The sequence below is a fragment of the Mobula hypostoma genome, chromosome 4 (assembly GCF_963921235.1).
Source record: "Mobula hypostoma chromosome 4, sMobHyp1.1, whole genome shotgun sequence".
Lineage (NCBI taxonomy): Eukaryota > Metazoa > Chordata > Chondrichthyes > Myliobatiformes > Myliobatidae > Mobula > Mobula hypostoma.
The window spans coordinates 129,058,463-129,073,381 of NC_086100.1; the positions used below are offsets into that span (position 1 = coordinate 129,058,463).

Here is a 14,919-nt window from a genome sequence, read left to right on the forward strand (position 1 = left end):
TACTGTAAAGATGAAGCAACACTCAGGTTGGAGGAACAACACCTTATATTCCGTCTGGGTAGCCTCCAACCTGATGGCATGAACATCGACTTCTCTAACTTCCGCTAATGCCCCACCTCCCCCTCTTACCCCATCCGTTATTTATTTATATACACACATTCTTTCTCTCTCTCTCCTTTTTCTCCCTCTGTCCCTCTGACTATACCCCTTGCCCATCCTCTGGACTTTTTCCCCCCTTGCCCCTTTTCTTTCTCCCTGGGCCTCCTGTCCCACGATCCTCTCATGTCCCTTTTGCCTATCACCTGTCCAGCTCTTGGCTCCATCCCTCCCCCTCCTGTCTTCTCCTATCATTTTGGATCTCACCCTTCCCCTCCCACTTTCAAATCTCTTACTAGCTCTTCCTTCAGTTAGTCCTGACGAAGGATCTCGGCCTGAAACGTCGACTGTACCTCTTCCAATAGATGCTGCCTGGCCTGCTGCATTCACCAGCAACTTTGATGTGTGTTGATAACTAATTTATTTGGTTCAGCACAACACTGTGGGCCGAAGGGCCTGTTCTTGTGACAAAATGTTCTATGTTCACATTCAGGGTCAGGAGCTCTCCACCTGGGATGGCAGAGGCAGAAACCACATTTAAAAGGAGCATAAATGTTCACTTTAAGCAGCAGAAACTATAGATTACAGACCAAGAACTGGTAGTGGCTTTAGCCCAAATAGTTCATTTTGGTCGATGACCTCCTTCAATGCTCCAGATGAAGGATGTCCTAAATACTTTAGACACAGGAGATTGCAGATGCTGGGTCTGAGGCATTTCTCTTGTAGTAGCACTTCCAGAGATTATGCTTAGGAGGTTTATTTATGTAAAGTAACATCTCCAACAAGTCCAAAACCTCAGTCACTCTTTTGCCAAGATATTAAAGTCATAGACATTCACAAGGGCCTAGATCCTCCTTTCAGTGTTCAAACAGGTAATAATTATTTGACAGAGAAATTAAATCTATATAATGAAGGCACTTCCACATTTTCTAACGATTTATTAGTAAGATTTACATTATACATCAATAGCAATGAGTAGACACAAGTTTTGTGGCAATAGCTTGATCCAGCTGCATAAGTGCTGCATAATTAAAAGCTAATCTTTTAATTTGAAGGATAATCTGTAATGATTAAGAGAACCCTTTTTACATATTAATCTCTTAAACAATAATTGTAACAATGCAGTATTTGTACTATTAAAGCTTTGAAATGCTTCCAGAGAAACTAACAAAGGGTTCCATGAACACTGCCAATTATGAAGACTGATATTATCAATGATTTCACATACACAGAACAATTTCCCTCAATGATCAAACCACCCACTTATGCAGTGATCCTCATACCAACTCCAAACAGAAATACTATCCAGTAGCCCTCCAGATGCAAATGATTCCAACATTTTTTTTAAAAGTCAAATAACAAAAAAAGTCATGATCACAAGAGATTCTGCAGAGCTGGAAATTCAGAGCAACACACACAAAATGTGCCTTGGTCCATTGCTGGTATAGAAAAGAACTCTCAAAAATGAACATTAATTAGGCTCCATAACCTGACATGTGTAATGAAGTCCCCACCTTCCTACAGAGTGCTGTGAAAAATAACTTTAATTACTTATTTATAAATTGGATTTGGGCATTGAAGACAAGGCCGAATAACTCCAATTTCCTCCAGAGCTGAAAAGGCTTGCTTGGCCACTGCTGGATCAGGTAAGAGTTAACACAGCCCAATCAGATAAAGATGACAAATTTCCTTCCATAAAATAACAATAATAAAGCAGATTAATACAAATTAATGTTTATTGCCACCATCCTCAATTTTGTTTTTAAGTAATGATTGGGATTTGGATTCACTGTTCTAGTAACACGTAGCAGGTCCCCACTTCATTTCATAACTCAGTTGTCTTAAATGGTATCTGGAGCAAGCTTTTAGTTACCCATTTTATTTCACAGAAATACAATAACAAAAGATACAATGCTTTTTTCCATATTAGTTATTGGATTCAGCTTAAACTTATTTGCAATAAACAATGCTGCAAAAATCTGATAAATATTTTCAGGAACTCTGAAAGCAGATAAATTTGAACATGCTTTGCAAGCTGTAATTCACTGAAGTACGTGTATTACAATGGTACTTGGACAAGCAATTAACAGGACAAAGCTTCAATACTGTCTATGGAACTTATTACTTCAGAAGGAGTTTTAATTATCTTCACCACCGCAGATGCTTAGAAGGACATTTCTGTAATCACCTGAAGTGTCACTCTACAAAAGAAAAGGAATTGTTAATCATTATCCACGTAAACTGAGATGCTATGTTCAGAAATGAATCCATTCAGTCTGGGTTGAGGAGAAATTCTCCTCTGACAATAATCAAAAATAGTCTTTGTTAGACTAGACCATTACAAAAGGCAGCTACATATCATCCTATAAAATGGAGTACCATGGCACTGCAGATCCAGAGAAGTAATTGTAAAGATACAAGAACAGTTGGCAAGGTGTCTGGTAAACATCATAGAACAGCTTAGGGTTGCCTATAATCTGAGCAAATAGTCAATGGTCAACTTAGTTAGATATGTTTGTGATCAATACATACTACAATAGATTAGTAGCCAGCTCAGTCGGCGGAAAAAAAGTCTAAGCACATCATTTTCTTTGTTAAGTGGAGAAGTTGCCAGAGACATTCAACAATTCTATGACTTAAAGTATGACTATGACTATTCTCCTCCCACTGTTGTAAAACAACGGACCTTGGACAAACAGAATGGACTCATTCATCTAGTTTCTCCAAATCAGACAAAAGTTTATTTTGGATATCCTTAAATTTTTACACCAATGGCTTCCTGCAACTCATTACAGACACATGGATGAAAAATTTATTTTGCTTTTTAATCCAATCTTCTCAGGTCTTTTTGCACTGTAATACCTCATTTGTTCTTTGTACATCTGCCACCTCCTCTCTCATAACTTTAATAAAGTTATTACATAACTTCACACGCAAAATTGTTCTATTTATCCACTGTAGCATCATTTACCCACAACCTGCAGTCAGCAATGAGGGGAAAAAAACTTGTTTCACACTTTTCCTCAACTAAGATGCCAGTAGTATGTACCAATTAGCTTATTTTCACATTGCAATTTGCCTTTTAATAGGTGGAGACATTGAAATGCAATACATATAGTGTTCAAAGATCTATCATGAAAATTATGATTGCTACTCTGCTTCCATTCAAGGAGCTCACAATAAATGTTAAACCTAACAGAGAACCTGACACATTGGGTCAAAGAAATGAATCTCCCAACATGCCAATTCTGAAATACAACTGTTGATGTGAGTCTATTCATGTTATTGGGCCAGATTTTCCGAAGGTGCACTGGCAGTTACCACTGGTACTTATAGCCATCATCAATTGGATGTTTGAAAAGCCATTATATATATCAACTCACATGTCAGTGTATGGCCCCAGTACTAGTAATCAAGATGGTATCAGCATGATTTGCTGTACCTATATGACAGAAAGGCAGGGGGCACAACCACATTAGGAAATGTCTTGCCAGGGCTCCCAATTACCATCTCCTCCCTATTCCAGTTGCAGGGACGGTGTCAGCCACTTACAGCCGAAAAAAGGCCTCGTATTGTGAAGGACTGCACCCATAACCTGTGTCGGGAGGTTGCTCCCAGAATGGTATTATATCCGGACTAAATAATGGCACGACTAGCAAACATGGCCAGCTCAGCAGTCGTGGGAAGATCCAGCTCCATCTTTCTAATCTCATCGTGGATTATGTAAAATTTATCTTGTTTCCAAATCTGATCACCTATGTGAGGCCCTCCATTGGTCAGAGTCAACTCAGCATGTTGTGTCCTAGCTGTCATATGCAAGCCAGGGCAGTTCGATATGGAAAGCCAGCTGTTGTCCCTACAGCAGGCTCCCTTCTCCACACAACCGACGAATCCAAACGGTAGGCAGAGACCAATACAGTTTAGCACCAGCAGAACAGGCCAGTCATCACTGAACTGAACAGAGGACTACCTTAGGGATCACGGCATTCCAATTGATGTACAAGTCAATTCAAGCTGGCTGTTCTACTGATAATGTCCAATTTAATATTTTTCCCTTCAGAGTGTCCTAGTGTTTTTCACATTCAAATCAAGTACTGTAATTATGCAGGAAAACTGCTTCAACTTCCATAGTATTCCATATAGAAGAGTGAATCACCCCTTTCTCCTGTCCTCCAGTTTTTGATAATGATGTAACTAATCCATTGTTCTTCGGGATGCACTTTCATTCAGACATCGTTAAACTGTCATTTTGTTTTAAGTAAGCCACTACCTGACAATTCTGCTTTCAACATCACGTCCATCTACACTGACTTCGTTATTTATGTATACCAGTCCCATTTGCCTACATTAGGGCCATATCCTTTACCTGTCTTAATGCCTCAAAAGTAGTAATTGCATTCAATTCCAGCACCTCCTCTGCCAGCATATCCCAGATAACCACTCTAATGTACAAAAAAATTACCCTTAAGATCTTCTATATAATTTCTTACCTGTCATTTTTTAAAACATATTTGCACTTCTCCACCTTATTTATTTACAGACACATCACCGACTGGTTTATTTTCTTTATTGCCAGATAGCATATTTTGTTCTATGGTCATACCTTGATCATACTGTGGAGTGATCGCCCATAGTTTTCATAAAATACCTTACGAATATCCAACAAGTCAACTTCACTCCTTGAAATCATAACCCTGATAAGTGTATCATCATCCGTGCCACTCCCCTAGTTAAACAAGGAAATATGCAAAAATATTTAGTTACTTCAACAATCTCAGGTCCGACAATATGATAATGATTTACCAAATAAATTGTTCCTATAGATCAAATTAACCAGTTAAGACAAGGCTTTTAAGTAATTAAGAAAGCTGCTAAAGTATGGAGGACAACAAAGACTGCCTGAGAATAATGGAGTCATGTGGCTATTGAACAGAAGAGATCCCTTCTCATGTTCGAACCAGGTTGGACATTCCAGGGGTGATAACATGTGAAGTTCAGAATTCTCAAGGGAACCCAAAAAAAAAATCATAGATCTAATACATCACTACCTGAATTTTCAGACAGTTTGCAAACATTACTAATCCACATTCATTTGAGTTCCACTTCATCAAAACAGCATCAATGGCATCCTTAAGACTACAATGCACAGTGATCTAGGACAACATCAGCAGATCAGTTGTCACTACCTTGAGATTAGAAACAGCAAGGTAACACTGCCCTCTGCAGGAAAACAGTGTATGCACAGTTTACAAATTACTGATCACAAGGCATGCTGAGATTATTGTCACATGCGCAAGTGCAGTTGAGATACCGATACAATGAAAATTTTTCTTACAGCAGCATCACAGACACGTAGATTCAGACAACACACAGGACATAAATGATCTCTAATTCACTGACACCAAAAACCTTGCTACTGAATACACTTTTCCTCAGGAAGAGAGGCAGAGATGAGTACTTGGTTCCTCGTGCGCTCCTGAAGGAACCCAAGGGATTGCTCATCTTACCCCTGTCCCACAGCTTCAACTCATATAGCGATTTGGATAAATAGAAACCTCCGAGGAGCACAGTCCTCATGACCTCATGTGTGCCCTCAGGGTGCAGGCTGCCCCCAGCACATCCTCCGAATGTGTTGGTCATTGACACAAACTCCACATTTCACTGCATGTTTCCATGTTTCAATGTACATGCAACATTAAAGCTGATCTTTAAATCTTTAATGACTAGAGCAAGTCTCTCTTCCTCCAGCAGAGAGTATCAGTGGTTTAAACAGGAGTAAGATTACCAAGATGTACTACAATATAGAGTGAATTTTAGAAAGTATATTAATTAAAAAATAATCCTGGAATTTAGATCAACAGTTTCTTCCTTGAAACACATTTTAGTTATCACTATTCTTTTTATTAACTACACATTAACTTCAAATACAGCTTTTGCTTTGCCCTGTTTTGGTATATTCAAAAGATAAAGATACCAATATCAAGAACTGGATACCAATAAACTTTGTAAACTGTTTTCTTGATAATGTTATTTTATTATATTCCCCTCCGAAGTAACTTTTCTTGTGGTTTACACTTAGCACAAAGGACTGGGTATATACATTGTCATTTTTATATTGAGAAAATAACTGGTTATAATAATTAATCTAATAAATGCAAGCATCTTATTCAACAAACCTTCATGGCATTATAAAGTGTTTCAGCAAAATATCCAGGAACACTTCTTATACACTTCACTGAAATAGAACACAAACATAAATTATGTATAGATTATTAATTTTGTTGTTCAAACAAAGTTAACTCATTTAAAACCTTACACTTACTGTGTACAGAGGGAATTAATCAATTAGAGCAATTATCAACAATAGCCTTCTGATCCTATTGGCAATTAGATGAAGTGTCAATTCATTTATGGTGAAACAAGAATTAAAATGGAGATAGGGAGGCACAAGAGGAACAGAAATGTATATTGATTTAAGAACGCTGGAAAGCGTTCTGTATTTCATAGAAACATAGAAACATGGAAGATAGGTGCAGGAGTAGGCCATTCGGCCCTTCGAGCCTGCACCGCCATTTATTATGATCATGGCTGATCATCCAACTCAGAACCCCGCCCCAGCCTTCCCTCCATACCCCCTGACCCCCGTAGCCACAAGGGCCATATCTAACTCCCTCTTAAATATAGCCAATGAACTGGCCTCAACAGTTTCCTGTGGCAGAGAATTCCACAGATTCACCACTCTCTGTGTGAAGAAGTTTTTCCTAATCTCGATCCTAAAAGGCTTCCCCTCGATCCTCAAACTGTGACCCCTCGTTCTGGACTTCCCCAACATCGGGAACAATCTTCCAGCATCTAGCCTGTCCAATCCCTTTAGGATCTTATACGTTTCAATCAGATCTCCCCTCAATCTTCTAAATTCCAACGAGTACAAGCCCAATTCATCCAGTCTTTCTTCATATGAAAGTCCTGCCATCCCAGGAATCAATCTGGTGAACCTTCTTTGTACTCCCTCTATGGCAAAGATGTCTTTCCTCAGATTAGGGGACCAAAACTGCACACAATACTCCAGGTGTGGTCTCACCAAGGCCTTGTACAACTGCAGTAGTACCTTCCTGCTCCTGTACTCGAATCCTCTCGCTATAAATGCCAGCATACCATTCGCCTTTTTCACCGCCTGCTGTACCTGCATGCCCACTTTCAATGACTGGTGTATAATGACACCCAGGTCTCGTTGCACTTCCCCTTTTCCTAATCGGCCACCATTCAGATAATAATCTGTTTTCCTATTTTTGCCACCAAAGTGGATAACTTCACATTTATCCACATTAAATTGCATCTGCCATGAATTTGCCCACTCACCCAACCTATCCAAGTCACCCTGCATCCTCTTAGCATCCTCCTCACTGCTAACACTGCCACCCAGCTTCGTGTCATCTGCAAACTTGGAGATGCTGCATTTAATTCCCTCATCCAAGTCATTAATATATATTGTAAACAACTGGGGTCCCAGCACTGAGCCTTGCGGTACCCCACTAGTCACCGCCTGCCATTCTGAAAAGGTCCCGTTTATTCCCACTCTTTGCTTCCTGTCTGCTAACCAATTCTCCACCCACACCAATACCTTACCTCCAATACCGTGTGCTTTAAGTTTGCACGCTAATCTCCTGTGTGGGACCTTGTCAAAAGCCTTTTGAAAATCCAAATATACCACATCCACTGGTTCTCCCCTATCCACTCTACTAGTTACATCCTCAAAAAATTCTATGAGATTCGTCAGACATGATTTTCCTTTCACAAATCCATGCTGACTTTGTCCGATCATTTCACCACTTTCCAAATGTGCTGTTATCACATCCTTGATAACTGACTCCAGCAGTTTCCCCACCACCGACGTTAGGCTAACCGGTCTATAGTTCCCCGGTTTCTCTCTCCCTCCTTTTTTAAAAAGTGGGGTTACATTAGCCACCCTCCAATCCTCAGGAACTAGTCCAGAATCTAACGAGTTTTGAAAAATTATCACTAATGCATCCACTATTTCTTGGGCTACTTCCTTAAGCACTCTAGGATGCAGACCATCTGACCCTGGGGATTTATCTGCCTTCAATCCCTTCAATTTACCTAACACCACTTCCCTACTAACATGTATTTCACTCAGTTCCTCCATCTCACTGGACCCTCTGTCCCTTACTATTTCTGGAAGATTATTTATGTCCTCCTTAGTGAAGACAGAACCAAAGTAATTATTCAATTGGTCTGCCATGTCCTTGCTCCCCATAATCAATTCACCTGTTTCTGTCTGCAGGGGACCTACATTTGTCTTTACCAGTCTTTTCCTTTTTACATATCTATAAAAGCTTTTACAGTCCGTTTTTATGTTCCCCGCCAGTTTTCTCTCATAATCTTTTTTCCCCTTCCTAATTAAGCCCTTTGTCCTCCTCTGCTGAACTCTGAATTTCTCCCAGTCCTCAGGTGAGCCACTTTCTCTGGCTAATTTGTATGCTTCTTCTTTGGAATTGATACTATCCCTAATTTCTCTTGTCAGCCACGGGTGCACTACCTTCCTTGATTTATTCTTTTGCCAAACTGGGATGAACAATTGTTGTAGTTCATCCATCATTGATTTCAGAATCAATGGAGTTGAATGGCCTGGTTTTGAGTTTAAAATTTTGGACTACAGCATGAGAACATCAGCTCTTGCTTCTTACCAACTGCTAGCAAGGCACTTCTTAGATTTCCCGATGTCTCAGAAGCAATGCTTTCTTCTATTTGGTATCCTGAGATTTTCATATACTCTTTAAAAACTGAAAGTGACCACATATAAAAAGAAATATAATTACCAACAATGAGTAAGAAAGCACATGTAGATACTTAAAATGTGAAACTTCACAATGATTTTTATTTAATACAACTGGTAAAATTAAATTATTGTGCATTTCATTTCACTAGAAACTCTATTGATCCAAGCAATATTACTCTACAATCCAGATTCATTTCTACACTACAGCTTTTGCAAAGAGCTAGAAACATACATTTTTTCTGTAAAAGAAATGCAATCAAATTGAACAAATTCAAGGTTACTTTCTGACTAATTCTTTTATGAGAATGACACCTTAAATTTAACTTAGCACACAAGAAACTTTCTTAGCAACTGATCGTCTGAGGTAAAATTCAGCCCAGGAACTCGTAAACAATTTTTACCAGACACAAGTCACATCAAGGACCAAAACAGTTCTTATAAAAACATTCCAGCAGTACAGACTGATAGACACGGAACACAAGAGACTACAGACTGATAGACACGGAGCACGAGAGACTACAGACTGATAGACACGGAACACGAGAGACTACAGACTGATAGACACGGAGCACGAGAGACTACAGACTGATAGACACGGAGCACGAGAGACTACAGACTGATAGACACGGAACACGAGAGACTACACACTGATAGACACGGAACACAAGAGACTACAGACTGATAGACACGGCGCACGAGAGACTACAGACTGATAGACACGGAACACGAGAGACTACACACTGATAGACACGGAACACGAGAGACTACACACTGATAGACACGGAACACGAGAGACTACAGACTGATAGACACGGAACACGAGAGACTACACACTGATAGACACGGAACACGAGAGACTACACACTGATAGACACGGAACACAAGAGACTACAGACTGATAGACACGGAACACAAGAGACTACAGACTGATAGACACGGAACACAAGATACTATACACTGATAGACACGGAACACAAGAGGCTACAGACTGATAGACATGGAACACGAGAGACTACAGACTGACAGACACAGAACACGAGAGACGACAGATGCTGGAAACTAAGGGAAAACAGAATGAACAGCTAGAGGAATTCAGCAGGTCACATAGTATCTGCAGAGGCAAAGGAATGGCCAAGGCTTCAGGTCCAGATCCTGTATCATTGCTTAAGAGGGCTTACATCATTTTGCTGAACAAGTTTTTTTATATTGCTTTACATTTTACAGTAGCTATTTAACACCTCTGAAACCCATGACCTCCACCAGCAAGGGAAAGGACACCAAGTGATTGGAATTCTACCACATGCATATTCACACATCATCCTCACACCGCTGTTCCTTCTTCATCACCGGCTCCGGATTCTGGGAAACCCTACCCAAACAGCAATGTGGGAATATCTTCAATACAATGAAAAAAAAAACAGGTCAAAAAAACAGTTTTGCACACTTTCTCAGAGGCAATCAGGAGAGAGTAATAAATAAATCCAAATAAATGCTGGTGTTACCTGCGCCAGCCACATTCAGTAACTGAAGCAAGCAATTTTGGATCCAAATATTGAAACACCATGCAGTTAAAATACTTGCTTTGTGCAAACCATGCAGGCATCATTGTTCAAACTTCACACCCAGCTTTTGTTGAGTTATTAAATGCAACAATAATAATTCAACAAAAATTGCATCTGTGCACTAAATAAACTTGATACTGTCGTAACGGAGGACAAAGCCGGCTTACATGCTCAAAACCCGAACAGTTCTGACTAAAGTCAAGTCCAGTATGACTTGTAATCATATCAAATGTAATCTAACTTTCCTTGCTCATTTCAAACTCTACAAAGCCTTTGAGTTCTACGAGTTTTGTGTTCTACGAGTCTGTGGTGGCCAGTGCTATCATCTTTGCTGTTGTGTGCTGGGGCAGCAGGCTGAGGGTAGCAGACACTAACAGAATCAACAAACTCATTCGTAAGGCCAGTGATGTTGTGGGGATGGAACTGGACTCTCACGGTGGTGTCTGAAAAGAGGATGCTGTCTAAGTTGCATGCCATCTTGGTCAATGTCTCCCATCCACTACATAATGTACTGGGTGGGCACAGGAGTACATTCAGCCGGAGACTCATTCCACCGAGATGCAGCACAGAGCGTCACAGGAAGTCATTCCTGCCTGTGGCCATCAAACTGTACAACTCCTCCCTTGGAGGGTCAGACACCCTGAGCCGATAGGCTGGAACTGGACTTATTTCATAATTTCCTGGCATAATTTACATATTACTATTTAACTATTTATGGTTTTATTACTAATTATTATTTATGGTGCAACTGTAATGAAAACCAATTTCCCCCGGGATCATAAAGTATGACTATGTGGTTGATCACTCAGTGCTCCTTCTACACTGCTTGTCTATCATCCAGCTAAGTAGGATAACTGTTGTTTATATTTTTGTCAATACAGTCAAAACCAGAAAACACCAACAGTAGCTTTTCATGTCTTCACATGTATCTCTAGTAAGTCCAAAAATCCATCCTAGACTTTAACTTCACATCAGAATATTGATGTTTAACATACAAAAAATAATTGGTTTCCATGCACCCTGATGACTCCTAACGTTATCTACGTTCTCTCTCTTAAACCTATTCACTGCCTCCAAGCAGTCAGGTCATTTTTCCATGAGCAGAAATGTCCTGAAACTAAACAAAAGGGGAGATAGCAACTAACCAAGTCTTCTGTGTCCATCCCTTGCCATCAAGAAAATCACTCTCCCTGACACCTGTCTGAAACTCAACGAGCTCCCACATACAGTGCAAGTCTAGTTTCTTATCTTGTCATTTTGAACACCTACTTACAATGCCTTAACACTGCCTGGCATTATCCAAGTTACTTACTGCTGAACCCTCATCCACATTTAGATATGTTTATTTATATTTAGATAAACTGCCAAAGGGAGTAGTAGAGACAGGTGCTCTCACTACATTTAAAAACATTTCGCCAAGCACTTGAACCAACTAGGCATAACGGGTTATGAACTAGGTGTCGGCAAAGGGGACCAGCATAGATTTGGATTTATTGCCCATCATGCACATGGTGAGCTGAAAGGTCTATTTCCTGTGTTGTGATTCTACAGCTCCATGCAATCTGTAACACCTTCCACTTTAACCAAGCTTTCTGTCATCTGACCCAATATCAATTATGTAGCTTCATTGATAAGCATCATTATTTATTCCTATGAAGCACCTTGCTGTGTTACAGTTACCAAATAAATGGAAATTGTTGTTAGGCCCTACCACATTCCTGCTGTATGATCGATATTACTCAGGTGACATGTTACCAAATAAATGAGTTCACCTTGACACAACATTTGACATGGGTGAATGACATCCAAGGAAGCTCAAGTATTCCAAAGTAATTCATTAATAATCTGCACTGTTCTTTTCAGAAATTGAACTAAACATTTTCTTACTTATGCATTGTGTGCATCAACTTTCAAGCTAGTTCCTTTAACAACTGTTGCCTTGCACTATGTTTTAAAGGTTACTTTCAGACGGACAGGCATAACATGATTAGGAATAGTCAGCATGCCTTTGTGAAAGGCAGGTCGTGCCTCACGAGCCTGATTGAATTTTTTGAGGATGTGATTAAATACATTGATGAAGGTAGAGCAGTAGATGTAGTGTATATGGATTTCAGCAAGGCACTTGATAAGGTACCTCATGCAGGGCTTATTGAGAAAGTAAGGAGGCATGGGATCCAAGGGGACATTGCTTTGTGGATCCAGAACTGGTGTGCGCACAGAAGGACAAAAAGTAAAGAGTGGTTGTAGACGGGTCATATTGTGCATGGAGGTCGAACACCAGTGGTGTGCCTCAGGGATCTGTTCTGGGACCCCTACTCTTCGTGATTTTTTATAAATGACTTGGATGAGGAAGTGGAAGGATGGGTTTGTAAATGTGCTGATGACACAAAGGATGGAGGTGGTGTGGATAGTGTGGAGGGCTGGCAGAGGTTACAGCGGGACATTGATAGGATGTAAAATTGGGCTGAGAAGTGGCAAATGGAGTTCAACCCCGATAAGTCTGAGGTTGACTGTGGTTAAGAAAGCATACAGTGCATTGGCCTTCATCAATCGTGGGATTGAGTTCAGAAGCTGAGAGGTAATATTGCAGCTATATAGGACCCTGGTCAGACCCTACTTGGAGTACTGTGCTCAGTTCTGGTTGCCTCACTACAGGAAGGATGTGGAGACTATAGAAAGGGTGCAGAGGAGATTTACAAGGATGATGCCTGGATTGGAGAACATGCCTTATGAGAATAGATTGAGTGAACTCGGCCTTTTATCCTTGGAGCTACAGAGGATGAGAGGTGACCTGATAGAGGTGTATAAGATGATGAGGGGCATTGATCGTTTGGATAGTCAGAGGCTTTTTCCCAGGGCGGAAATGGCTAGCATGAGAGGGCACAGTTTTAAAGGTGCTTGGAAGTAGGTACAGAGGAGATGTCAGGAGTAAGTTGTTTTTTTTTTTACGCAGAGAGTGTTGAGTACATGGAATGGGCTGCCGGCGACGGTGGTGGAGGTGGATATGATAGGGTCTTTTAAGAGACTCCTGGACAGGTACATGGAGCTCAGAAAAATAGAGGGCTATGGGTAACCCTAGGTAATTTCTAAGGTAAGGACATGTTCGGCACAGCTTTGTGGACCAAAGGGCCTGTATTGTGTTGTAGGTTTTCTATGTTTCTATATGGGCTTAATATTTCCTTCATTTGTGCAAACTTGGCTTTTTGACTGAGGACTCCTCTAATTTGCAATGTGACACTTCCATTAGGCGAAATGGGTGAGATTCAGAACACATGGATCTTCAGAAGCAGTTCATTGGCTAGGAATATTTTGGAATATTCAAAGATGGGCACTCCATAAATTCGTGACCTTAACTATATCGTCTCCCACTAATATGTGAAAAATATTTTCTCCAGTTTGATTAGTGTTCTCCCAACTCAGCTTAAATACTGCATGCAGAGTTCTGATGATGAATGTGGGGGAAGGAACAGAGAAATAAAGTAGAAAAAGACTAGAAATGTCCAAATCCTAGAATGTACAAGTTTGAAATTTCCACCCAAATACTCATACAATCAGAGAGCACTACAGGACAGAAGCAGGCCCTTCAGCCCGTCTAGTCCATGCTAAACTTGTTATTCTACCTAGTCCCATCAACACACACCTGAATGATAGCCCTCCAGGTCATTGATATAGATGACAAATAACATACTCTATTAAAGTCACAAAAACTTGAAGTGTCACATGACATAATGCCACACTATAATGAGTAAACATCAGTAATGAAAGCAAAGCCAGCAATGCAAACCTTGCCGAAGATGATGAACACTCTTACTGCCTATGATGGACAGGAACATTGACTCATCAGTACCACACTTCAGTTCTCCAGCTTGAAACAGTTCCTGTTGTATAGAGATGATACAAATTATCGATCCACAGCACACAGGAGGAGAAGATTCAACTCTTTCAACAGTATTCCACTTTACACTCATCTCCACACTTCCCTCCTTTCCTGCCCCTGGCCCTGAAAGTTTGTTCATACAAGTAAAACGTGATTATGTCAGATTCTGAGACCTGGATCAACAACCTGGAAAAGAAATACAAATCCAACAAAATTCCTGGGGAATTCAAATCATCAGAGTAACACTCAAGATATTGGATTATCAAAAGACTCAACTAATTTAATAACTGACCTTTAAACAGAAATTGGGAATATATAAATCTAGACCATTCTCAAGTAAAGTATCTACAAACGTCCTGCTTAGCCTTGACAGAGCTTTTTCATTATAGAGTGTCACCAACAAATTCCTGAGGGTCACCATTAAATAGAAACTTCACTGAACCAGCTGTGCAAGTGCTGTGATTATAGAAGCATGCTACTTAATATTTCATGCTGACTGACTCACGGAGGCACAAATCAGCAGAGCTCAGGAAAAACTCTGTATCTGGCTGGATAAGCGTACCTCACAAAAGTCAATAGCATTCAGA

At 40.3% G+C, this 14,919-nt stretch overlaps 1 protein-coding gene across 3 annotated transcripts in view; it reads right to left on the reverse strand.

The window, feature by feature from the left end:
* Nucleotides 1–996: 996 nt before the first annotated feature.
* LOC134345603 (annexin A5-like) overlaps nucleotides 997–14,919 on the reverse strand; it is a 56,005-nt gene continuing 42,082 nt past the window's right edge. For all 3 annotated transcript variants that reach the window (XM_063046519.1, XM_063046518.1, XM_063046516.1), the window contains exons 9-13: nucleotides 14,240–14,333; nucleotides 8,802–8,897; nucleotides 6,273–6,331; nucleotides 4,700–4,822; nucleotides 997–2,297 (exon numbers count right to left, since the gene is read on the reverse strand). In XM_063046519.1, the coding sequence (XP_062902589.1) occupies nucleotides 2,235–2,297; nucleotides 4,700–4,822; nucleotides 6,273–6,331; nucleotides 8,802–8,897; nucleotides 14,240–14,333 (435 nt within the window). In that variant the 3' untranslated portion in view covers nucleotides 997–2,234. The remainder of the gene's footprint in view (nucleotides 2,298–4,699; nucleotides 4,823–6,272; nucleotides 6,332–8,801; nucleotides 8,898–14,239; nucleotides 14,334–14,919) is intronic.